At 33.7% G+C, this 26,302-nt stretch overlaps 1 protein-coding gene across 1 annotated transcript; it reads left to right on the top strand.

Annotated features, from left to right (window-relative positions):
* Positions 1-596: 596 nt before the first annotated feature.
* On the top strand, positions 597-25,494 carry LOC140439272 (solute carrier family 35 member E2A). Its single transcript, XM_072529088.1, has 6 exons — positions 597-1,004; positions 1,744-1,879; positions 2,573-2,688; positions 3,400-3,586; positions 19,668-19,865; positions 25,167-25,494. Exons 1-6 carry the CDS (start codon positions 797-799, stop codon positions 25,360-25,362), a joined length of 1,041 nt encoding a protein of 346 aa, XP_072385189.1. The 5' UTR covers positions 597-796; the 3' UTR covers positions 25,363-25,494.
* Positions 25,495-26,302: the final 808 nt, after the last annotated feature.

Raw genomic sequence — 26,302 nt, 5'->3', positions numbered from 1 at the left:
TGACTTTTCTTCAAATCATTTATTTTGGAGGTTAATTCTTTTTCTTTCGATGTAGGTTTGTTGATCCATTTCAATATCTAAAACTATATTTTACAAAAAAAAATACTTCTTTAATTTTGTGGTCTTACCTGTTTTCCGATAATGCTTGAATGGACGCTAATAAAGCTTAAGGCAGTAGCAAATAATATAATACATAAGCCCATATTATCCAAATTTTGGGATAAAAAGGAAATAGGGATATACTTATTGCATATAATAAATAATTTAGAATTAGAAATATAAATAAAAATTGTAAATGGTAATTAACCTTACTTTGAGAAATTATTGCTTCTTCTTTTTATTGTAAGCTTCGTGTTCGTATTTTTACATTTAGTCATTTTCACTGGTTTACTTAACAACAATCTCTTAACCCATGGCCTCCGCTTAACCAAATTATCCATAGTTAATATTACCAAAATTTTAGAAATTAATACGCTTAAATGGTTAACTGGTCATCGTTAAGTAGCTAATATTTTATTTCCTAAAATTGTTGTTATACTTAACTTAAAATAGGTGAAAATGTCTAAGAATGAAATGTTGAATGACACTGGCACTGACATTAATGACAGTAACACGGCAGGTGAAAGTGAAATCGGTTGGAACGGAAAGGAAAACCTTGTATAAAACACACATTATTCGAGATGTATACGTTTACTACATTGTGTCAAGTGTATTAATATAAAAATTCTTTAAAAAAATATTGAATGAAATATTTTCTCTGTGACTTAATACAGTAAATATCTTTTGTTATGTTAATATGGACACACATCAATTGATAGGTTCAACTACAAAAGAAGTTGAAAGCAATGGCATTAAAAAAGAAGTACAATTGGAAAAACATAAACATGGGCTTACCAGTATTAGGGCTATTGTATTCTTATTACTGTGGTATTTTTTTAGTGGCTGTTCGTTATTCTTAAATAAATATATTTTAACTTACGAAAATGGAAATCCCGCAATTCTAGGTAAGCTAAAATTTTGTATAACCATATCAAATTATTTTTTATCAGTGCGAAAAACATTAACGCTATATACTTTGAAAGTTCACATGCTAAAGTTTAAATAGCTAAACCATTGTTATGACATCAGATAAATGTTTGTATAAGAAATATTAAGCATGTAAACAATTCTCCATTCATTCTAAACTATCTACCTCTTTGCGGGGTCATACAGCTATTTGCCTTATCACACATAGATATCTATAGATTGAGTAACAATTAGCTCTCTGTCAAGTACCATCTCTTATTGTACTGTTCATCCACAGATTGGTCCCATACACCAGCATATTTTAGTTTAAGTCACAGATCCATTTGTATTTGATACTAAATACTTTAGAATTTTTGTTTTCTGGCTAGGGTTTGAATCATTGATTCACTAGTTGTAGAGTGAGCTATATTTGTCTGTCTGGCCTGCTTGACTATCTGTCCAGTTTTGTAAGCTTAAGAGTTTATAATATGAGACCTATAAAAGATACTAAATAGTTAGGTATAGCGCTTACTATTTTTTTGAAACTAACATACTTACTTGTTCTGAAACTGTTTTGTTGTGGCATGTTTCACATAGATATTTATTAGATGGGATTAGACGACAATTAACTATAATGAGAATTACATTTTATTATTTTGTAGTCATTAATTGTAATTTAATCCCATCTAGTAAATATCTATAATATAATTGCATTTTTTAATTACAAAATTGTTTCAGCTGCCTGTCAGATGTTAATGACTGCCACATGTGGGTTTATACAGTTATATTTTCCTTGTGGGATGTATAAACCAACACAGCGTTTGAGTAAACCTCCTGGATTTTATAAACATATGGTTTTAGTTGGAAGTTTTAGGTATGATTTTACATTATTATGATTATTTATGATTGTTATTTACTCAGATTGTTTTGTCTGTCTAAGGGAATTTTAAGGAAATGTTGGAGATAAAAATTGGAAAAGACAAAACACATTCAGACCAGTATCCTAGTAGAACTACAAAACCATGAATAGATGTACTTTCTCTTACATGGATCTACAGAATTCTTAATTTGTTGATATTGTTGATCGCTCACAACCCATTTGCATATTCTGTATCTGCTAATTTGTTGTCTCTCCAAGGAGTATTTATTGCTTTTTCCCTCATTTTAATACCTTATATTTTGCCTTGGATGTCATAATTGTATATTGTTTTTGTTTTCTCAACATTTATTTATGCCTATCTAATCTAATGTCTATGTCTATCTCATAATAGAGATAAATGTCATTTCCTTTATTATTTAGTTTAGTATATAATTAAACCTTGTCCGTAGTCTTTTAAAAATTTGTTTAATACTAATTTAGGCAGAAAAAGTGGGCTCAAATTTCATCTCTAGATATTCAACATAAGATAACTTATGACATTTTCCTGTAATAATTGATCCCTTATCAAAGTTGATTAAATATATTAAAAACTGCTGATGGATTACTGTTTCTTGGTAATAAGTAGAAAGATTAAAAAAATCCTTAGTAAAAATAATTTTTAATTCAGCTAATATATCATTATTTCAGGTTTTTTACTGTTGTATTAGGATTAGTGTCATTGAATTATGTAGCAGTAAGTTTCACAGAAACTATAAAAAGTTCTGCACCATTATTTACAGTGCTGATTTCAAGATGTTTATTAGGTAAGTCAAAGAATTATAGACACTATATGTAAATATGTAGAATAGTAAGTATTAAGGCTTACTTCGCTACTGTTTCAATATTTAACAATTAATTGATTACTTTTTTCCAGTCCTTTGTGTTCAATATTTTCAAATGTAATGTGAGTTACATTTATATTCTTTCTGTTTATCTCTACTTTTTCACCATTGTTAACTTAGTATATCCATAAATAAGAATTGTTCATCTGGAACAGGCCATTTTTCAGCACCCATCGGCACTTATCTTAAAATTCAGGCTATAGTTTATTTATATAGAGTTAGCCAATGCTTTGGTTTCTGACAGGATGGTGTAAACACTTTTTTCTTTTATTTTCTTAGGAATTGCAATATCAAAAAAAAATGAATAAATTTTTTTAATGATTTTTTGTTCTCCTAACAAAATTAATAGCAGCAATCAATGTTCGGTAGTAAGTTCATGTAAACTTCAAACAAACATAAATTTCATTCTCTTGTAAAATAGTCTAAAAACTTCTTCTCAGGGGCCTAGTATTAATAGATTCTAAATATAAATAGCCTTCTGCCATTTTTTAATTGGCCGACAATTGATTTTTTATATTCAAATATTAAGGATAATAAAATCATACTAATCTTAGTGATAACTAGAATATGAAATTTTTGATTTATATTGTAATATAGTTTCAAGAACCTTCATATTTCACATTATATTTTTAGGGGAACAAACTGGACTGTATGTCAACTTAAGTCTCCTTCCTGTGATGTCAGGACTAGCTTTATGTTCTGTAAATGAAGTCAGTTTTGAATTGACAGGATTTATGGCCGCCATGGCCACCAATGTCACTGAATGTGTACAGAATGTTTATTCAAAAATGCTTATATCTGGAGATAAATTTAAATATACGTGAGTATTAAACAATTTTACATATTTTGATTGTTAAAGGACATATTTAATGCAATTAAAACGGAAATTGTACGCGTAATTTACATTTTTAAATTTGCACTGATTTAAATTTTTTTAAATAAATTTTGGATTACTTAGACCGTAAACACATAAATTAAATATTCTTATACATTTAATATAATTCTGAAGGTGTTTCTGAATTAATTGGAGAGTTTATTTAAAGAACAAGATAAGTTTAAATTTACGTTTTTAATAAGTGAGCGAAATAGCACCAAACATGTTTATTATATTCTGAAGATAATGAGCAATTAGAGGTACATAATTTAAAAATACAAATTAAGTATTATACCGTATAGGTATTATAACTAAATAAATAAGTCTATTTTTCTATCCTATAGTAGTTGTTCCAATAGAGGCATATAATAGTCGTCATTTATCAGTCTACATTTTCTGATTCAACCAAGACAATCACAAAACACAGGTGTCAACTATTTCTGCTGAAAAAACCGTTTTTCTAGTATTTTGTTACTGATAAGCTTTGTCTATCCATTGCTTGGTCTCTCTTTTTTTGGAGTATGATAATCGACTCAGATTTTATCAACAGTTATGAAACGACAAACGAAAAGCCCAAAAACGTGTCAAAATGTCTCAACAAATACTCAACATTTCAATTTTTGCTATGTGAGCCACCTTGGCTCCTGACGCTTTGTGTTTTTTTTCTTCTTTGATTAGTCAGATGGTCCATTATAATTTAAGATACCCATTAAGTCTCACTTTTACTTGATGGTCATCTAATATGATTTGGTGGACTTTTCGTCGGTACTAGTCTACTACAGGTTCATCATTTGTGCTTATAGTAACTTAAACTAACCCAAATTCAGCAGTTTTTAATTTTAAACGAAGAAGCAGGTTTCAATAGTGTTGAATCCATTTCCGTGTCATTTTATCATTGCTCTCAAAAAGGTTTTTCTTGTTTACAAAATGAATCAACACCTCGTGCTATATTTAAACTATTAAAAAATTGCACATAATGAATAGTTACTAATTATGTGATGGTTACTGTTGCTAATTATATGATGGTTATATACATTGGGCAAAATATCTCAAGTATTAGTGTGTGTAACAGTTAAATATTTGCCCCGAGAGTTCAGCCACCACTTCAAGCCATTTAAGACCATAGTGGAGATGTAAAACCCGACATCGAGAGCATTACAGAAACCTGGAAAAATTACTGCTCAGGATTATACAAAGACACTACAAAAGATGCGTCAGTCTCAGAATACAAGAAATATGCAATCAAAGAGACAAAACTAATCATTTTACGAATATAAGTAGAGAAGCCTCTCAATCAACTCAAAATCGACACAAAAAACCCCAGGGATAGATGGCATAGCGGCGACTCTAGCTAAGAGACCAAGCCGAGACTATAAAAGCCATGGACGAGATTGGCATAGGATTTCTAATAAATTGTCAAAAGGATCACCAACCGGATGCAGCAATTACAGGCCAATGGCCCTTATTTTTCATGCAAGCAAAATCGTGCTACATATAATCAATGAATGGCTAAATCTACTTGCAGAGATAGCCGAAGAACAATACGGATTGGTACTAGGAAAAGGAATGTGTGAGCAGATATTGAACACCAGACAGATAATAATAAAAAGTGAGGGAATACAATATACCAATGTTGCTTTGTTTCGTAGAGTAAACCAAAGGCCTTCGATTCACTAAAATGAGATCCTGTCTGGAGTATAATGGGCAATATGTTAGTACCTAACCACCTAGTTAACCTAACAAGAAATCTGTATAATACAAACTCTGTCAAAGTTACAGTACACGGAATATATTCAAATGCATCCAAAACAAAGCTGCATACTATTACTATTATTATAGTAATAACCTGCGATACGCAGATAATACGCTTATAATAGCAGCGAATGAAGTCAAAATAATTATCATCACCACACGACTAAGCCGTGTAGTATATATCAAAGACGTATCCTACAGATATTCAGATGAATACATTGGTACAAAACTCTATCTCAATTCTATTATAATAAATAATTGTTTTTCAATCAGAAATTAGGGCACACATAATGTTAACATGCGCGTCTAGTTTCAACATACTTTTGTTACACCTTAAGCTTAACCATGAAGATTCAGCATTAGTATATAAACATTGATAATAGTAATTTAGTTTAGTCTGTCGGTACTTTGTAATTAATCAGTAAATCGGGTTACATCGTCAACTAAGTTCTATATAAATCATTAACCGTAAGTTGTAAATAGTGTGTTATCAATAAAGATGTAAGAAATGATTTATACTTATATTCTGACTCTCCGTACCCCAAAGATGAGACCCTGAGATGACGAAACCGGTTGATGTTTACCCTAGCTTAAGACGACTCACCGTTTTACCATAGCCGGATAAGCAAACAATTCGGACTTCGGATCAACACCGGAAAAACAAAAATAATGATCTTAAACAAGGCATATAATTTACTGGACATACACCAAGTGCCAAATAAAAAAAATATTGAGTCGTGATATGAAAATTATATCTAATTTATATTGGAATCAAACTGTCAAGGTAAGAGTTGACAACCAGTACACCCAAAATATCAAAATACAGAAAGGAGTCCGCCAGGGTTCAATGTCTACAGTGAAGTGCTCTCCGACTCAATAGAAGGTATATCTATCAAAGGAGAAGTTTTGAATAACTTACGATACAGTAATAATGACGGATAACAACAATGATTTACAGAACGTAATGCAACGCCTTAATGAACGCTGTCATGAGTACGGACTGAAGATAAATTTAAAGAAAACTAAATGCATGATCTTGACTAAATCTGCACATGCAAATATCCAATTGACTATTGAAGATACTGCAATTGGGAGTGTTAATAACTATAAATACTTAAGAACATGGATAACATCAGATGTAGACCAAACCAAAGAAATTAAGACACGCATTGAAATAACACGTGCATCATTCATTAAACTTAAAAAGTTTCTTTGTTGTCGGGATATAAGGTTAGAACTACGCCTGAAAATGCTTCGATGTTACGTGTTCTCTACTCTTCTTTATAGCTTGGAAGCGTGGACACTAAAACAAGTCCATCTGAATAAGTTGGCCGCCTTTGAATTTTGGTGTTACAGAAGAATCCTACAAATATCATGGATTCAAAGAATGTCAAACGTGGAAGTAACTAGAAGGATAGGAAATGAGGCGGAAATAATATTAACTATCAAAAGACGAAAACTTGAGTACTTAGGACATGTGATGAGAGTGCAAAAATACGCATTATTACAACTTATTATGCAAGGCAAAATCCGAGGAAAGCGAAATGTGGGAAGACGAAGAATATCCTGGCTTAAGAACTTAAGGGAATGGTTTGAATGCAGTAGTGCAGAACTTTTTAGAACGACAGTCAACAGAGTCCGCATAGCCATGATGATTTCCAACCTTCGATAGAAGATGGAACTTAAAGAAGAAGAAGAAGACACATTTGTTTACTTGGGCCCCCTAATCCCTGATAACCAATAATGGCGAGTGCTCCTCAGAACCGCAAGAGCTAAATTAATTAAAATATCGAGAATGTTTCAAAAGCGTCAATGTTAAGTTTTATTGTAACACTCTGTACATATATAAACATTGATTCACTAATTCAATGATTACTTTGTCTATATATTCAATATAAATGATTTATAATTGTTCCCGATTATTAAACAAAAGAGGAATAGCGGTAAACGAGAATTATTATAATGTCTGTGTGAAGCAATTCTCCAAAGACATTCCACATAAATACTTATATAATATGCAGCATGCACTCCATCAGATTTCTAAATAAATTAGAACCCATGACCTTTATGAGATTTAATGATCATGACTACAAATAGAAGTGAAAGTGACTAATTACTTGTTTGCATTGTAAAGAAGAGGCAATTTTTATCTATTACGCTTCTATATGCAATATTTCCTGACTTATTTAAGTATAGTTAATATTAAAAAACAATCTATTATACAAGATGTTGCCTTAGAATTTAAAAATTTTGATTTGTATGTAAGTATTTTGTACGAACATATAAAAGACTGCATGAAAGACGCAGCGCTAGAAGCCTTACGGAGAGTAGATAAAACATATTGGTGGGATAAAGAAGGGGAAGAAAAGATAAAAAGAAAGAAGGAAGTATATCAAAAGTTATTACAACAGGGAGACGAACAAACAAAACAACAATATAAAAAGAAAAATAGTGCATGGGAACAAAAATTCCAATACCTAGACAACCATATAGGAGGGACAAAGAGCTATGAAGCCTGGAGAACTATGAAAACGATGAGAACAACGACTAAAAACCAAGCCATAATACATATAATACCAGAGAACACATGGGTAGAGCATTTTGAGAACTTATTAACAGAGAGAAGAGAAAGGTTTAAACAGACAAATGAACAAGTGGAAGTAGAAGCAAGAATAGAAATATCGATAGTGGAAGAAGTGAAAGAAGCAGTTAAGGGAATCAAATTAAGAAAATCTCCAGGCCCAGGCGGAATGTATCCAGAGTTGATTAGGTATGGATCATCAAAACTGTTTAAAATGATCCGAAAATTATTCGAAAGATGCTTAAGCGGAGAAGAAGTTCCAGAAGAATGGAGACAATCGTATATCTCTCCAATACACAAGAAATGCACAAAGACGGATCCTAAGAACTATAGAGGGATCGCAGTGATTGCTACTAGAACAAATAAGAAACGAAATGAAAATGGAGCGAAATATCAATGATCAAAGAAAACAATTAATCTGGTTCGGACATGTTAAAAGAATGCCAGAGTACAGATGGCCTAGAAGAGTACTGGAATGGATCCCTCCTGAAAGAAGAAAGAGAGGACGACCACGGAGAAGTTATCGCAACGATATTGATGAAGCAATGGCGGCAAGAGACTTAGAAGAGGCAACTGCATATGACAGAAAAAGATGGAAATTGGGAGCGGAGAAGCAGCGACAGCCGTAATCAATCCGTTATTATATATATGTAAGTATTTTGTAAAAACACCCCCAGAAATTTCTGTGTACTCTCGAAGGCACGAAAACGCTTTTAAAATATAAAATTTCTTGACATCGTATTTAAATTATTGCAGTTCAAAAGGGCCATGTACACTCAATACAATAGCTTTGATTTATTACGGTAACTATCCGTCGACCACCTACTACAGGGTTGGTCGATTCCGATTCCGAGAGACTAGACTAACTAACCAGACGTCGAGATGAGCGCAAGTACGGATTAGCGCTGAAGATGTCATTCTCTAGTTATCCCTCGTTATAATCCATTGACATTTTAACAAAAGGGAAATGAGTTTTCGGAAAGTGATAAAATATTTTGAGAGTTATGGTAAGTGTTTGTGTAAAACTTATTGAGATCGCTGGTTTAATAATTAGAATGATAACGAAAAAAATGCAATATTTGATTGTGAATAATAGTAGCAATTAATTGAAAATAACAAAAATATTTGGCGTAACTCATTAATATTATCTGTACAAAGGAATCACTTATCACCTGTTGAAGTGTGCTAATTGGCAGGGTAGAAAAAGAGTGTCTGAGTCCCTTGGTTGATAGAAGTCGACGACGGCATGCCGCGCCGCGACGCGAAGGATGGTCGGCGTTTGCGATAAACTGGAGATACTAAAATTCTCAGGGGTGGCCTTACTCGAGTACAGCTACAGGAAGCGTACCCTAATAAATCTGGGTTTTAAAACGGTCGCCTTCAGCCTTGACACCAAATTGCGTATACAATTCCGCAGAAATTTGATATTCTAAAGCGTTTCCTTTGCTTTCGAGGCAACTAATAAATGTTTCTGATTAAATTTAAATAGGAATCCAGACATACTTATCAATCAAGAAATATTTTTTACATTTTTATAAGATTATTATAGGAACAAAAATATAAAACACTTGGCTTTAACAAATATTCAAGTCACATTGACTTTTGTTTTTGAATAAGTTTATTTATTATTTGGAAAATGATACTCTAATTTTTAAAAGTAGGTTTTGCTGATTAATGGTATTCGTAATTAATGATATTAACAGTGTTAATGATTTGTTTTCATAGTTCTTAACATTAATTAATGTCTTAAAATGTACTAATGATGAAATATACTAATATGTACCCAAAAATATAAATCTAAGTAATTGTAGTTGACGGCCACAGTAATTCTACCAAACTAACGATGAGCAAAGTGTTGATAGATGTAGTTCCGCGTTACTAAAAGATAATGAGTTGGTGTTTCGTCCTATTTATCATTGCTAGAAACATTGAGTGCTTCGTTCACAATTACCTTGTACATATAAACTCAAGTATCCTTTATTTGTTCTTCTAGATCAACGATCGAACAATAATCCGCAATCGATTGTAGTAACGTGGAAAAAATAGTTTATTTATTACTGAAATGTTGGTTTTCTTATCTACAGATAAGATAAGATTTGGACTAACAGTTTATGGTAGTCGATTAAAAATATTATGAAAAGCTATTAGAGGTGATTCCGGTGAAGTACACTTGCAACCAAAAAAATGGATCCACTTCATTTATATATGATTCTTAGAAACATTTATTCTTAGAAATGAAAACAAGTAATTGAAAAGCTAGTGTCTATTGCAGAGATATCAAAAATTAATGGTTTTATGCTAATTTGCTATAAATAAATCAAATGTTGAGGAACAGTGGAAAAAAATTAAACAAGCAATAAACAATGCAGCAGAGAAAGTGGTTAACAAAACGCAAAATAAAAGGAGAAATAATTGGTTTGATGATAAGTGCAAATTAGCAGTGGACGAAAAGAATAAAACAATATTGAAATGGTTAAGCACAAGCAAAGAAGAGGAACGAGAAAAATACAAAGATCAAAGGCAAAAGACAAAGAAATTAAATCGAAAAAAAATCAAAAAGTAGAAGAAATTGTAAACGAGATAGAAACAGAAAATAAAAGACGCAACTCAAAACTATTGTACCAATACTTAAAACTAGGTAACCGAAAACGGACAGCTAATACAGCTAGAGAAGCAGAAAAACGGCAGAAGTATTTTGAAGAAATATATCAAGAAACGGATAGAGAAGAAGGAAGAGAAACAATTACGAACACAGAACAAAATGAAGAAGAAGAATTGACCTATACGAAAATGAAAGAGAAAATATAGCAAACCTAAAAACGGGAAAACAGCGGGAGAAGATGGAATGTGTGCAGAACTTATAAAATACGGTGGGGAGGCACTATATAGGAAGATTTATGAATTAATACTGAATATATGGAGCAAAGAAATAATACCAGCAGGTAAAAGAACCAGAGGCAGACATAAACTGAGATGGAGACAACAAGTGGAAGAATACTTAAAGAGTATGGAAATTAGAAGTATAGAAAGGACAATCAAAGAGAGAGAAAAATGAGGAAAAGAGTGGAAAAGATCAATTCGCTCAACTCGGGCATATTTTGACAGATTCATAGCTGGAAACCTACAACACAAAAGTTCCTAGCTCGTAGTATTAACAGCTTAAATAAACTTTTATTACAGACTTCTTTCATTTTAAAAAGTAGAATTATTATAAATAGTGGAAGTGTATACTAAACCCATAAAATTTTGGGTAGTATATTATATTTAAAAAATATATTTTAGTTGTTATAATTTAACATAACTATTTATTATATGATGCAAATAAATAAATATTGATTGTTGGTCATTCGTAAAGTTCCATTTTATTTACTATTTAGTTTGTTTACTATTAATATTGGCTACGAGTACGTGTGTTTGATTGTATAGTAATTTCAAGCCACTTCTAGTCTGTCAAAAAGTAACTAACTTCGCAAAAAATAATTACTAAATTCACTCAGACAGTTCGGACTGGGAATAGCGAACCGACTATAATTCGCTAACGCGTTGTTAAATTATCCCATATTGAATAGAATAGGGAATGTAGCATACATTACACAACGCCGGATTGCAGTAGGCGAATATTTTTCAGATGGATGCCATACCAGTTAGGGAAGCCAATGTAATTGCATTGTTGCTGTAGAACAATTGTCAGAAGATCGTGGGTCAGTCTGACAAAGATCCGGCCGACAGCATGTGACGAAGGAGAAACAATATATTCACTGTACTCACGTCCATACGAAATTGTATGCTATAGGAATTAAGATCCAACAAGCGTTAAAATAGGTACGAGGTGTTAGTGCCAGCCAGTGTATAATTTGGAAAAAGTTCAAGGCTGCAAATTTAATTAGAACGCCCAACGAATAGCGAGGCCCAACTCACATCAGAAACAAACTAGATATCAGTTTGCTCGAAAACACGTCAATTTGAACCTTCGCAAATGAAGAATTTGATTCTTTCTTGAGAGCCGATTGTGAATCTAACAAAAGCAATGACGGAAGACTGCGCTTGTACAGGACACCCCAAGAATGATTTGCTTATTCTGCAGTGCCGAAATGGTGAGCTCTGTAGACGGGTCGTGCATATTTCGAGATGCTTTTCGAAGAAAAAAATATTAGAAAAGGTGGGCATCGAGGAGTGAGTTTGACAGCGGACCGACACATTTTAGATATTAAAAAAGTTTTATTTAAAAATCCTTTATAAAAGGTATATAATTAAACAACATCACAACAGAACGTTTTGGGACTAACAAATCAATCATCAGTGTATTTACCAGGTGTACATAAGTCAAGCAACTAAAACCGTTACAATGGCCCAAAATTTGTTATTTGTTACATCTTTATTAATAAGAAGGTGTGATGTTGAAGTTTTTAACAGATACCCTGCATGGCAACTTAAGACTCCCAAATTGGGGGTTGCTGACCCTAAGACGATCTGTCTGTATGGGCTCTAGATGGCAACTCGCCATCAGTTCGGGTCATCTGTTAAGAGATGACAGAAATTAATGACTTCGAATCATATTAGAAGGTAAAGTACAGGGAAAAAGATAGTAGAAAGATGCCAGAACTTCCGTGCAGCATTTTTCAAAGCTACTATGATCGCCATCCTTCGAAAGGAGACAGCGTAATAGGAAAAAGATATTTTGCAAATAAATTATGCATCAAATTATATCTTCAATTCTTTATCTAACCCGATTTTTGTACGAAATTTAGTTGAAATATTTGTTTACATTAGAAATAATGCAATAAACGATAATAAACATAAAAAATCGATTGATGTGTAGATTATTTAATATATTTTTTCTTATATATATCGGCGCCTATATAATATTATTCTGATAATATCTACAGACCACTTCAAAATCAATGTCGTAATCGACCTGGTGTCGGAAATTCGGTACCTACTAGAATTCGAAAATGTAATAAAATATTGTTTATACTTACTTATATTCTATTTTATCGATACCAATTACGATGTGTTTTTTCTTATCGCAACTTTTTATCAAAAGTGTTTTTTAATGGTTGAATGTATTTTCGAGTTTATGTCATCCAGTTTTATGACATATAGTGAACAATAAATCTGATATCGATACTATAATTTATTATAGGTCTACAGGATTATCATATATTTCGTGAAACTAATGTGTTTAACGATATTTTCTCTAAAAGTGTTATTTTGTAAAGATATTGAGATTGGTTTTGACAATTAATAAAGTTTTATATTGAAGTCAGTTAGCTCTCTATTTCTAAAGAATATTTTATTATTTTGGGTGTCTCTCATTGTATACTGGCTCCCAGTTTCTATATATTTTTTGGGATTTTGTTCAATTAGTTCAGTTTCTTCCATTTTCTTAGCCCTGACGTTAGGGTATGAGATGCCCGCCTGCAAAACTGACATAGACCTTTCTTTTTTTTTTAATTTGAAATTTAATTGATTTCTTTATTTGATCTTTTGGCAATCAAACAAAATTTAGTAAAACACGATGTAAATCATTTAACTCTTTCATTACTAATTTCATTGTAGCTAAATAAAAGTAAGGAAAAAGACAGCTAAGATTTGATTTCACGTACAGTGCGTCTGTGTATCCGCCTTATACGTATTTCGCCCTAATAGGGTAATAGAGTTCATCTGAGACAGATATTCACAGTCGCTCTGAACGTGAAAATAAATCTTCTCTGTCTTATGAAGCAACTCTAACATGACTTCGTATAGACGCAAATAGCGACATCTGATATTAAAATCCGTAAACTAATTTTCGAAACCAAATTCAGATTTTTGCTTTAATCTGCGCCTTCTAGCCGTCTCTGATGAACCCTATTAGGGCGAAATACGTATAAGGCGGATACACAAACGCACTGTACGTGAAATCAAATCTTAGATGTCTTTTTCCTTTTATTCTGATATACTCTGTACGAGTACAAGAAACCAATTCGTTAAGGATTTTTGCTTAGTTGAGGAGATATGTGGAATGCAATTTTTAGTTTCCCTATGTCTCTAATAACATCTTTATCAACGTCTGTTTTGCCTTGCAATTCTTAGAAGGCACAGATTAAAGCAAACATCTGAATTTTGTTTCGAAAATTAATTTACGGATCTAAATAAAAGTGTTTAAAATGACTTAAATGATATTCGTTGATACCTAGAGACCTAACAAAGCCATTTATTTTTTTTTACATTGTTGCGTGTCCTTGTATCCTTAGAAAGGACATGGGACATATATGTCCCATTAGTGTTGAACGGTGGAATAAATAAATCCCATCAGTAAAGAAACAAACTTATTGTATAAATTAATAAGAGTACATTACACAAAAAACATTACTTCTTATGAATGATGTGGTAAAAAACAATTTTTGCAGAGGCACATTGCACCCTGTACATGCCCCAACCGAAGACAAAGAAGAGGATGTCAAAGATCAATTCTATGAGGAAGTAGAGACCATCTATGATAGAAGTCCCAGAAACGACATCAAGATAATAATTGGAGATCTTAATGCAAAAATGGGGAAAGAAAATATATATAGTCCATACATCGGAAAATGCAGTGCTCATGACGTCACCAACGACAATGGAAATAGAATAATAGGATTTGCAGCATCCAAGGGCATGGTCGTTGGAAGTACCTACTTCCCCCATAAGAATATCCATAAAGTAACATGGACGTCGCCTGATGGTACAACCAAAAATCAAATAGATCACATCCTAATAGAAACCAGGCACTTCTCTAATCTAATGGATGTACGTACTTATCGTGGAGCTAATATAGATTCAGACCACTTCTTAGTAGGCGCAAAAATAAGAGCAAGAATCTCAAATGCAAAAAAAGAAAAGGGCAAGAAAAGTACTCGCTACAATTTAAAACTCTTGAAAGAGCCCCGTGCACTAGAAAGGTATCAAAATTACCTTGAACATGAAAGCACAACAGATGAGAATTTAACAGCTAGCGAGCAATGGGATATATGTAGAAGAACAATTAAGGAAGCGGCAAACAACGTCCTAGGACCAGAAGAATCCACTCCACGCAACAGTTGGTTCGACGATGAATGTGAAGATATCACTAAAAGAAAAAATTATGCATATAAACTTATGCAACAAAGAAGAACACGGGATAAGGAGCAAATGTACAAAGATCTTAGGAAGGAGGAAAAACGCATACATCGAAGGAAAAAGCGGACCTTCGAAAACCAGATTATGCAAGAGCTTCAATCATTAAAGGGGCAAAATGAAACTAGAAAGTTCTATAATATCCTAAATAAGACAAGAAAAGAATTTAAACCACGGCTGACGATGTGTAGAGACAAAAATGGACATATAGTCAGTACCGCTGACGCAGTACAAAGCAGATGGGTTGAGCACTTCAAAGAACTACTTGGTACCGAAGTGGAAAATGATGCGTCACCCCAAAAACCAAGAAATAACACTCACGTAGAACCTCCTTCAATATTTGAAGTGAAAGACGCAATCACAAGACTCAAAAATAGCAAGTCCCCAGGAGTGGATTGTATCCCCGCAGAGCTCATCAAACATGGAGGTAACAGCATTATGCACCAAATTCACAACATAATAGTCAAAGTCTGGGAAGAAGAACAAATGCCAGAGGAATGGTGCACTGGAATCATATGTCCACTGCACAAAAAGGGAGATTTGTTGGAATGTAAAAATTATAGGGGTATAACTCTTCTGAATACAATGTACAAAATATTCTCCAACAACCTGTACAGCCGTTTAAGTACGTACGTGGAAGAAATCCTTGGTGAGTATCAAAGCGGTTTTAGGCCAGGTAGGTCAACAATTGACCAGATTTTTGTGCTACGTCAAATCTTAGAAAAAACCAATGAATTTAATATTGACACGTTCCATCTCTTTGTGGACTTTAAGTCAGCGTATGATAGCGTCCTAAGAGGTAAATTATACGAAGCCATGAATGAACTTAACATTCCCCATAAATTAATAAGGCTCGTAAAAACAACTATGAGTAAAGTGATCTGCAGAGTGCAAATACAAGGCGATATGTCACAAGCGTTTGAAACATATGCAGGGTTAAGGCAGGGAGACACGCTGGCGTGCCTTCTCTTTAATATAGCGTTAGAAAAGACTATAAGAGATGCCGAGTTACACAATAGGGGAACAATCTTTAATAAATCAACGCAGATTATGGCTTACGCTGACGATCTGGATTTGATCGCACGTACTACACGAGGACTTAAAGAGATGACTTCCACCTTCTTGACAGCCGCACAAAATATGGGCCTTAAAATAAACGAGGAAAAAACCAAAATGTTAGCATCTATTCCAAATAACAGAGATAGAGCTAGAAACGCCGAATAAAACTTCAGTATAGACCAATATAATTTTGAGGTAGTAAATAAGTTTACATATTTGGGTTCTCTCATAACAAACGATAATGACACATCTGAAGAAGTAAAACGGAGGGTACTGCTAGCAAACAAATGTTATTTTGAACTAAGCAAGCAGCTAAAAAACAGAAATTTAAGCCAGAAAACCAAACTAATAATATATAGAACACTCATCCTACCAGTGCTGACATATGGGTCAGAAACATGGACCATCTCCAAAACAGACGCAAATCTTCTGCTCGTCTTCGAAAGGAAGATACTAAGAAGAATAATGGGCGCATTCTGTGAGAATGGTATTTGGAGAAGGCGATATAATTTCGAATTGTACGAGAAGTATAAAAAAATAGTAAATGGTAGAGATGTAATATCCTTCATAAAAATAGGTAGGCTTAGATGGGCTGGACATGTGTCAAGAGCAAATGAAAATTACCCACCCAGACGAACTCTATTATCGGTCCCAGTGGGAAATAGGAGTAGAGGCAGACCACGACTGAGATGGAGGGACGGTGTGGACGAGGACGCAAGGAAAATCGGCGCGGCAAATTGGCAACGGTTGGAGATGAACAAAAACGACTGGCGAAATAGACTGGGGAAGGTCAAGGCTCAACTAGAGCTGTAGCACCACTGATGATGATGATTGCACCCTGTACAAATAGTCGTAGTTCGAGTTTCTGATTTATTTTGTGAACATCTAAAGCACCTTCTGCTAGTAGGTATTTGTTGTGGCAAATGGTCTGCAACGTTGATCATCTGTTTCTGTCGTTTAGATATTCTTTCAGAACGGCCACTTATTAGTCTTTTTACATTTGATTTCGATCTTCCTAATTCAATTAGCTGTTCTGCTGGTCGCACACCAGAAAATTCAAAGGTGAAAATTTTGTATTATCTTGTTGTACACTTCTTGCATGCAAATCTTTGTAGATAATCCAAGAATTTACAATAGCGTACATAACTAATCTATAAAAAACTTTTCTCCACCAATTCGCACATTTTCGGTCCGTATCAAATGTGCCAACGTTTTGATCGGCGAGATCTACTCCTCCCGTAAAATTATTGTCAAAAATAATTGCTCCTGGACAAGTGAACTCAGCTTTTTCTCCAGTTTTCAGCTTTCTGTTGATAATTCCAACAGTTGTACTGTGACCAAAATTTGCAAGAGTAGACCATTTCAAATATTTAGGATCATATTTACAGAAGGAAATAAAAACAGTGATGAAGTAACAGCGAGAATTTAACTTAGAAATAAATGCTTCCACATCTTACAGAATATTATAAAGTCAAAATTAGTATCTATTAACTCAAAGATAAATATATAGACAACAGTTATGAGACACGTAGTAAAGTATGAATCAGAAACATGGACTTTAACTAGTGAACAAGAGGAACAACTTCTTAGATCATCATCATTTGGCTCTACAACTCTATGTGAGTCTTGACCACGTTTACTATTTACCTCCATTGTTCTCGGTCCTGAGCAGCTATTTTCCATTGCTGTATTCCCATTTTGCGTAGATTATTGGCTACTGAAAGGCCCATAGATAGTCCGCAGTATCTTTCTTTCTAGTACCAGTAATTTTGTCCTTTCCCGCTGGTTCAGAGTCCATGTCTCGCTTCGTTACGTTATTGTGGGACGAATTATTGTCTTGTACGCTCTTATTATTGCTGGTATTGAGAGTATTTTTGATTTAAGTACGGTCATTAATGAGTAATATGCCCTGTTTCCTGCAATGATCCTGGCTGCCACGTCCTTTTCATATTTATTTTCAGATGTTATGATCGCTCCCAGGTACTTGAATTCTTTGACGACTTCAAAGTTGTATTCACTGATTGTTACGTTTTGTCTAACCCTTGGTCTTGGGTTCTTCGTAACCACCATGTACTTGGTCTTGTCCTCGTTGACCTTCAGACCAACTTCCTTGGGTCCGTTTTCGAATAGGGTGAAAACTTCTTTTGCATCTCTGGTGGATTGTGCAATTGTGTCAACGTCAATGGATTGTGCAATTGTGTCCACGTCATCCGCAAACGCCAATAGTATTTTTGATCCTTGGGCGGCAAATCCGTTTGTCAGTTGTGGTTGAGCTTTCCTTACCGCATGTTCCAGTGCAGAATTAAATAGCAGGGGGGCGAGAGGATCTCCTTGTCTAAGCCCGGTGTCAATGAAGAATTCCTCTGACGTGGTGCTGCCAATTCTGATCCGTGCGGAAGCGTTCTCTGTGCTCACCTATGCTAATCGTATCAGCTTTCCAGGTACTTCCATTTCTACCATGGTCTTCCACAATGCTTCTCTGCTAACAGAATCCTAGGCTTGTTTAAAGTCCACGAAAATTTGGTGTACATCACGGTTAAATTCCCAGTTTTTTTTCCAACACCTGGCGTAGGACGAATATCTGGTCTATGGTCAAACTTCCCGGTCTGAATCTGCTTTGGTAGTCGCCTATTATTTCCTCTGCGTATGGGGTTAGCCTTCTAGACAGTATTATGGATATAATTTTGTACGTTGTATTGATTAACGATATTCCTCTTTAGTTCCGACATATTTGTTTGTCTCCCTTCTTGTGGATAGGTACTATATGGCTTTCATGCCAGTGTTACGGTATTTCTTCTCTTTCCCTGACTTTTCTTATAAGATGATATATCTCAAGGTGGAGCTTTTCTCCCCTAAGCAAAGGAAAGAAACACATGGTCAACCATAGTTAAAAAAGCCAAATATACATGATACTGAAATGATCTCATCAACGAAGACAAACTAGAAAGTAACGATTTTAGATACAAAACGCTGAACTCTTTGAGGAGTTATGCCTGTGGCTGGCCTCCACACCATGTAAAACTTTAAAGCCTCTAGAAAGCCCAACTATCACATCTCGTCTGTTATATAGCTGTTTTTAAATATGTTTCACTCCTAACTGCTGACACAAAAACCTCTAAACAACTTCAAAGGAATTTGAAGAAAATAAGGTAAAAACAAAGCATTTTGAATAAGTGTAAAGTTGTTTATTTTTTGAAACATAATATATTTACCAATAAATTGTATTAATTAAACTACAAATAGTAGTTGTTTTAATTTAGAAATCAAGTGAATATTGCCGTTTAGGAATATAGTGGAGCAGATTTTATTTATTCAGGGTACTCATTTTCTTCAGGCGCATATTAAGAATAGATGTTTTCGACTGCGCCAAGTACCGAACTCGGGCATTCTTTGTGATAATCAAGCATTCTGCTTGAACAATCGGGCCACGCGCCCGATTTTACAAAGTTTAAATTGATTTAGGTATAGATTTCATTAATATGTGTTTTCATTTTTTAGTCCAGCGGAGCTCCAGTTTTATACTAGCATTGCTAGTATAATTGTACAGATACCAACCACTTTAATTATGGTTGATTTTAGCGACGAGAAGATTGGTACTAAACTAGTGATATCGTTCATATTGAATGGGATATTTTTCCATTTCCAAAGTATATCAGCGTATGTACTGATGGATTACATCGGGCCCGTCACTCATAGGTAAGTATATTAGTTTTTGACTTATTATCAATAGGATCAAGCAGTTGGCGAGGAGAACAAACCTAGTAAATTTTAGATTGCTCATTTTTCTCGTATTTAATGCGTTCACTTGGCTCTAAACATTTTGAGCAAACGTCTGTTCTTGGAGCTTTAAAGCTCAAATTATATTTTCTGTTAAATATATGGCGAAAATACGATCCCTTCACAGTCTTCGATGGAATTGTCTGAGCAGTGTACATTAAATACAATTTTGAGACGCTGAGTTCAGATAAAAGATACATTCTTTTCGTCACTGAACAGCAGTAATAGGATTCAGTACATTTTAATTGGTTTATAAACTTTTGCACACCTTTCAGCTTATCCCGATATTTCGCAGTTTTTCGATCACCACCCCTGCGTTCAATCGGTACTTGGCCTGTTTCATTTAATCGTTTTATCACATAGGAAAGCCTTTGTTTTGTTATTCCTAGCACGTTGAAAAAAGCTGCTTGGTACACTGGAACTTTCTCCTTGTATAAAAAATTACGGATGAAACATTTTAGCTGATGCTTCTTTGGAGAATACTTTTCATTTTTCGGCCGACGACGGACAGTACGATTCACAGTGCAGTATATCGTTCATTTTCAGCAACCAGCACTTATATGTTCTTGAATTGTGACCATATGTTGGGTATTCTGGTGTATTCTTCGCAGAATATCCACAACAAAAAATAATTATGAACATAAATACTGAAATGGCTTCAAGTTTTAACAAAAATCAAAATTCAACAACGGCTTAGAAATGGAATCACAGCATTCACAAAAGTACTCACCTTAGACGTTTTGCAACGTTTTTCTTCCATTTTTCAGGTTTTTGTTCGCTTCCTTGCCTTTGTTGGTGTGACAGGGGACGCATTAACTTCCATGATAAAAAATTAATTGTATCTTATTAAAAAAAAAATATATTTATGTATATAAAACTAATTTCTTACGACACAAATATAGTTTAGGAAAAGCACAAAAGCAATTTAACGAATCCCAAAAAAAACTAAAACAAATTATAATAGCACGATGTAACGGCAAATCTAACTATGTGCTGATCACGTGCATGCGCTATGTGGTTATTGGCCGCAGCGGAGATTGCCGTGTTTGGTACGCACTCAGCTATGGAGATTGACGATTTTGATCCCAACACGAACTTTTCACTGCGATTTGTATAAAGTTAAGACCGCTTTTGGTTCTTACAAAACCTTAGGTCCTTAGTTTAGTATCTAACGGATAATAAAAAAACGCAACAGATGGCGTCCCTAACTCAAAACAAGAAAAAGTGGAGATTACCGCCTTTGATTTTACACTCCTCAAGTAGTGTAAGTCAAGAAAGTGTAAATATTCAAATGATCGGATTAAATGTTTTTCTAAGGAAAAATAATATCGCGATGGTGAAATAAATTGATACATGTTTAAATAAATTTGGATTAAATGCTTTTACTTGACAATAAAATAAAAATAATAAGATATTATAATGTGGTAAGGTTAACAAAATGCGTTATGAAATGTGCAAGTCATAAACTCTCTACAACTACACTTAATTTCACACAAAATCCGTTTTATGACTTTCGTAATAATTTTAATATCTATGTAGTAAAACTGAATTTAGGAATGCAATTAATAATTTATTTTTAAGGTGCAATTTTTATTAATAATTGACTTGTTAGTAAGACTATCTTTAGTGGTCCTAGGTCCTTAGTTTAGTAATAATGATAAACGAACTACGCTAGGTCAAAATTACTACGTTAATAATAATAACCGAATCGTCTTTTCATATTTCGTATATACACTTCTCCAAGAAATTAACGCACCACTTCAATAAATCAATTTTATTTGTAAACAGGCAAAGAATAAAAAATAAAACTTCACCAGATTTATTCTATTTTATTAGTAATTATAACAATTTGTCTAATCATCAGAAAATGTTGAAGTACAGGAGAAAAAAAAAATAAAACGGGAAATTCTAAAAGATAATGATAAGAAAAGTAAACTAAAATATGAAAAAGTCTCAATAACGAGTGTTTCCACCTCTACTACGTATAACAGCCTCACATCGTTGGCGCATACTTAAAATTAATTGCCGTATTTCATTTTGGTCTAGTTCTCTCCAAATCTGGATCAGCCTCTCTCTCACTTCTTGTAAGTTGTTTGGTTGGATCGGTGTCGCTCTTAATCGCCTACCAAGGATATCCCAGAGATTTTCAATCGAATTTAAATCCGGACTATGTACTGGCCATTCCATAGTGTTAATTTCTACCTCTTCTAAATAATTTCTGACGATCTGTGCAGCGTGAGGTCTGGCATTATCTTGCATTAGTAAGAAATTTTCACCGATATAAGGAGCGAATGGTACTACATGTTGCTCCAGGATCTCCAATATGTACCTTTCAGCTGTAACAGTTCCATTTTGTATGACCACTAGGTCCGTACGTGCGGTCAAAGAAATACCACCCCACACCATAACGGATCCTCCTCAAAAAAATGTGGTGTGTGAGAAGTTACACTGAGCATTTCGTTCGTTGGGTCGTCGCAACACACGAACACGTCTGTCGTTATTGTACAAACAAAATCGGGATTCATCAGTAAATAGCACTCGTTCCCAGTTATTATCGAACCAATTAACGTGTTCTCTGGCAAAATGTAGTCTCCCCCTTCGATGCACTGCAGTTAATAGAGGACCTCGGGCGGCAATCCTAGGTGTTAAGTTGTATTCCCTAAGTCGCTGGCGAACAGTTTCAGTACTAATTTGTATAGCATGTACGTCTCGAAGCTGAATTTGTAGACTTCGATGTGTTACAAAACGTTGTTGAAGAGCAGAAATTCTTAAAAATCGATCTTGAATAGGGATAGTTAACCGGTTCCGTCCTTGCCCTGGTCTGCGAGTATGATCCCCTGTTTCGAGGAATCTTTTTAACACTCGTGAGACGGATGTGTGGGACACATTAAACCGACGACCAATTCTTCGGTAACTCCAACCTTCTTCCGACAATATCACTGCTTGGACACATTCATCTCTGGTTAAATTACGTGATTGACGCTCCATAATAAACACAATTAACAATAAAAAACAATTAAACAGTAGCCGAATAAAATTCGTGAACACTTGGAAATTAGTACATTTATAGAATTAGTACATTTCTTGCTTCATTTTGTTTTGTTACAAAAAAAAACTATAGCGATAAAACACGGTCAATAAATATTGACTGTGTTTTATTAACGCTAATAAAATATTTTAATATTTCAAAGTGGTGCGTTAATTTCTTGGAGGAGTGTATATACACATAACGATTTATAAAAACAACCGTTTTTTTTTCGGAATACTGTGGGGTCAACACATTTATTTTTTATTGTAATATCTTTTTTTAGCGTGGCGTTTTGGTCTTTACCAGCAAGCAGAGGGTCTAGTATTTCGTAACATAGAGCTAATAGGACCAGATCATCCTCTAGACCAAGACCAATGTGTGTGATGACAAATCACATGCTACTCGAGGTGCCAGTGTTTTCGAGAAAAAAAAAATTGGATCTAGACCAAAAAAGATCGATAAACAATCCAACCGACGTGGTGTTGGTAACTCCACTCGGTGGAAAGGACGAATCTAACAATGACAAATATTGCAATGGAACACGTAAACAAAAATCGATGTGTGAAATACTGAACATCGCAACTTGGAACATAAGAGGAGTAATCTGCAATTTGAACGACATAAAATTGATAATGAAATAACTATAAATATAATTGCTCTTCGGCAATAAAGAAAAAAAAAGGATACCACAATTTTCTAGAGCTGAAGCAGGGATAGCGATAATAATTTACAAAAAATGGATATAACTGATTAATGGCTACACCTCTGTTAATGAGAGAATCCTATGTGGTTATTGGCAGAATTATAAATTTTGTTAATTTCTCCTTTACCTTATTAAATTTTATATAAACCCTCAGTATATAAGTTTAATTTTTGTATAAAGGTCTCAAGAAATAATTTTAGGCCGTGCTAATAAAATTCTCGTTATACCACCCAGCTATCTGTTTTGACTAATTAATCCTTTAAAAAAACCGCATAATCCGTTTAAAGAATTTATCTAACAATATCCCCTTAGGTCAAGTAAAGCTCTGTCTATTCCGTTCACCCAGAAAACACCAAGTAACAGTATCTTTATCTATTTATCTGTAAATTTTTCTATAAACCTTTTCTATTCTATTTTATTTTTATGTTGTGCATCAAGATATAAGCGACGTTCGACGTGTGTTTCTAGACCCCTTTTAGTGTACGATCTCGTGTTTTTTTAATTGGTGTACCTTTGGTTTTTTCCAGTGGCGTAGCTAGTCTCACAGGAACCCCCTATGTGTAAGTTTTGTCGCGGGACCCTTTTCGATGACTGATATGGGATAGTGCTAGAAAAATGTTCAACAAAATAAGTAAAAACGTTTGCATTGAACAAAATATTTATTAAATATAGTTATAAAGTATACAAATATAATTAAAAATACAAATGATCCTGCTAACGGGTCTTCACAACTGGCGCTTACAGTATTGTTGGATTAAAATCTTAGTAACTGTTACTTTTCTACATATAGTTGACTTTCTTCCTTTTGAAAGAGTGTGTTAATAAGATGCCTATTGCTACTGATATTTCAAGTAAATAATCTTCAGCATCATCTCTAGTTCTAACCTAGCCTTTCATGTATCACTTCATATCTTTTTTAGATTGATCTATACGTGCATAAAAACATCTCCTATTGTTACCTCCTTCTGTGTTGGAATAACTGTGAGTGTGTCTCTTAATTACACACAAATTACTTAAAGTCGCACTTACTGCTCATTCATTTTCAACCCTACGACTTAAGCGTACATATACTATATGCAATACTTCTCTATAAAGTTCAAATTTCACTAATATTATCCTATCCCTCCTTCTTAAAACTTCTACCACTTTTCAGTTCTCCATCAGCAATTATACCAACTCAATTTCTAATATAGCTTTTCCCTCAATTACCACAATACCACAATTTGTATTCTTTAACAAGTTCTTTTGCCTCTGGTCCTTTTCACTCCTTTTCTTGAATGCAAACAAGTTATATTCTTTTCTTTTAAGCGTATCCACCAACTTCATACTCTTACATATATAGATGTAATGTGTAACACAGCATATAAGTATGTTGTGAAGATAATACGATATTTTTAGACTTTATTTTCAGTAAATGCTTTTAAAACTTAATTATAGTATTTCAAACTTTAACTTGATTTTAAAATAACTAACGGATGATTTGTTACAGCGTTGCCAACACGGCGAAGAGAGCGTTCCTGATCTGGTTGTCGGTAGTGATGTTCGGCAACCCTGTGACTTTGCTCAGCGGTTTGGGCACAATAACTGTGATAATAGGCGTTTTGATGTACATAAAGGCACAGGAGTACGACAATCAAGACCGATTGGCTTCAAACGCAGTCCACAGAAAAGTTCGAGCCATTTAGCAAATATAAAGTGTGATTCGAGAATGTGTGTTAGTGGAAGTATTAATTTATTTTTTTAAACAGATTTCTGGGAGTTAAAGTGCAGTATTTACCTTTTACATTCCATAATTAATAAAAAAATTTAAGTTCCAACACATAGTATTTATTTTGAAATTATAAGGAATCCTACAGTTGTAACAGTCAGTTACTTGGATTGTTCAGTTTTATTTCTATTATACTCGATCCATTAGACAAGAGTCATTCGTTATTATAATATTAGATTCTAGAAAATCTGATTCTTTTAAACCTATATTTTCCTTCGGTTCAGTGAGCTTTTATTGACAGCAAAATCTAAATTTAGTTCTGTCCAGATTCCAGAAAATTTATATATTTTGTCCAGTTTCCAAATCCTTTGACCTTGTACTATGTGATATTTGTTAAAACAATTATTTTTAAAATAAATTTTATATTAAATATGTCCTCAAAAAAAAACAATTTTCTACCGAAAAAGATGTTAATATTTTATTCATGCCAAAAAACACATTTATAGCAATTCCCACAATAGAAAATTTGAACAAATATTTATTTAAAAACTTTTTTGTTAAACTCATATTAGTTTGGTAGATGTCAATTACTGTATAGCTAAATTCTAGAAGGGAGCAACATATTGAAACCATGAATCGTACAAGTGTTTTATACATGTAGGTCTAATGAACATGAAGTGATTTAAGTTAAAAGACAACTTGAAATTGTAGTTTGAGATATCTTAAGTTACATTTTTTTTATTTCGAATTAACTTGTCTCGATATCTTTGGTCATTGACACGGGAGCAAAGGTTTACAATTTCAATAGTACCAACAGAATTATGATACAGAGTTTACAATAGTAAAGAATAACAATATTATATAAATTATATTTTGTTAAACAATTGTGAAGTCTTTAAGAAGTCTATTAGGCTCTT

Source organism: Diabrotica undecimpunctata, chromosome 4, assembly GCF_040954645.1.
Source record: "Diabrotica undecimpunctata isolate CICGRU chromosome 4, icDiaUnde3, whole genome shotgun sequence".
In the NCBI taxonomy this organism is placed as follows: domain Eukaryota; kingdom Metazoa; phylum Arthropoda; class Insecta; order Coleoptera; family Chrysomelidae; genus Diabrotica; species Diabrotica undecimpunctata.
This window is presented reverse-complemented; position numbering and strand designations above follow the sequence as displayed.

What these genes read in the sequence shown, in the direction of transcription:
- LOC140439272 (XM_072529088.1), top strand. Translation starts at nt 797, where the DNA reads ATGGACACACATCAATTGATAGGTTCAACTACAAAAGAAGTTGAAAGC. An exon ending in TGGAAATCCCGCAATTCTAG is followed by an intron (nt 1,005 to 1,743) that starts GTAAGCTAAAAT and finishes AAATTGTTTCAG; the next exon opens with CTGCCTGTCAGATGTTAATG. An exon ending in GTTTTAGTTGGAAGTTTTAG is followed by an intron (nt 1,880 to 2,572) that starts GTATGATTTTAC and finishes TCATTATTTCAG; the next exon opens with GTTTTTTACTGTTGTATTAG.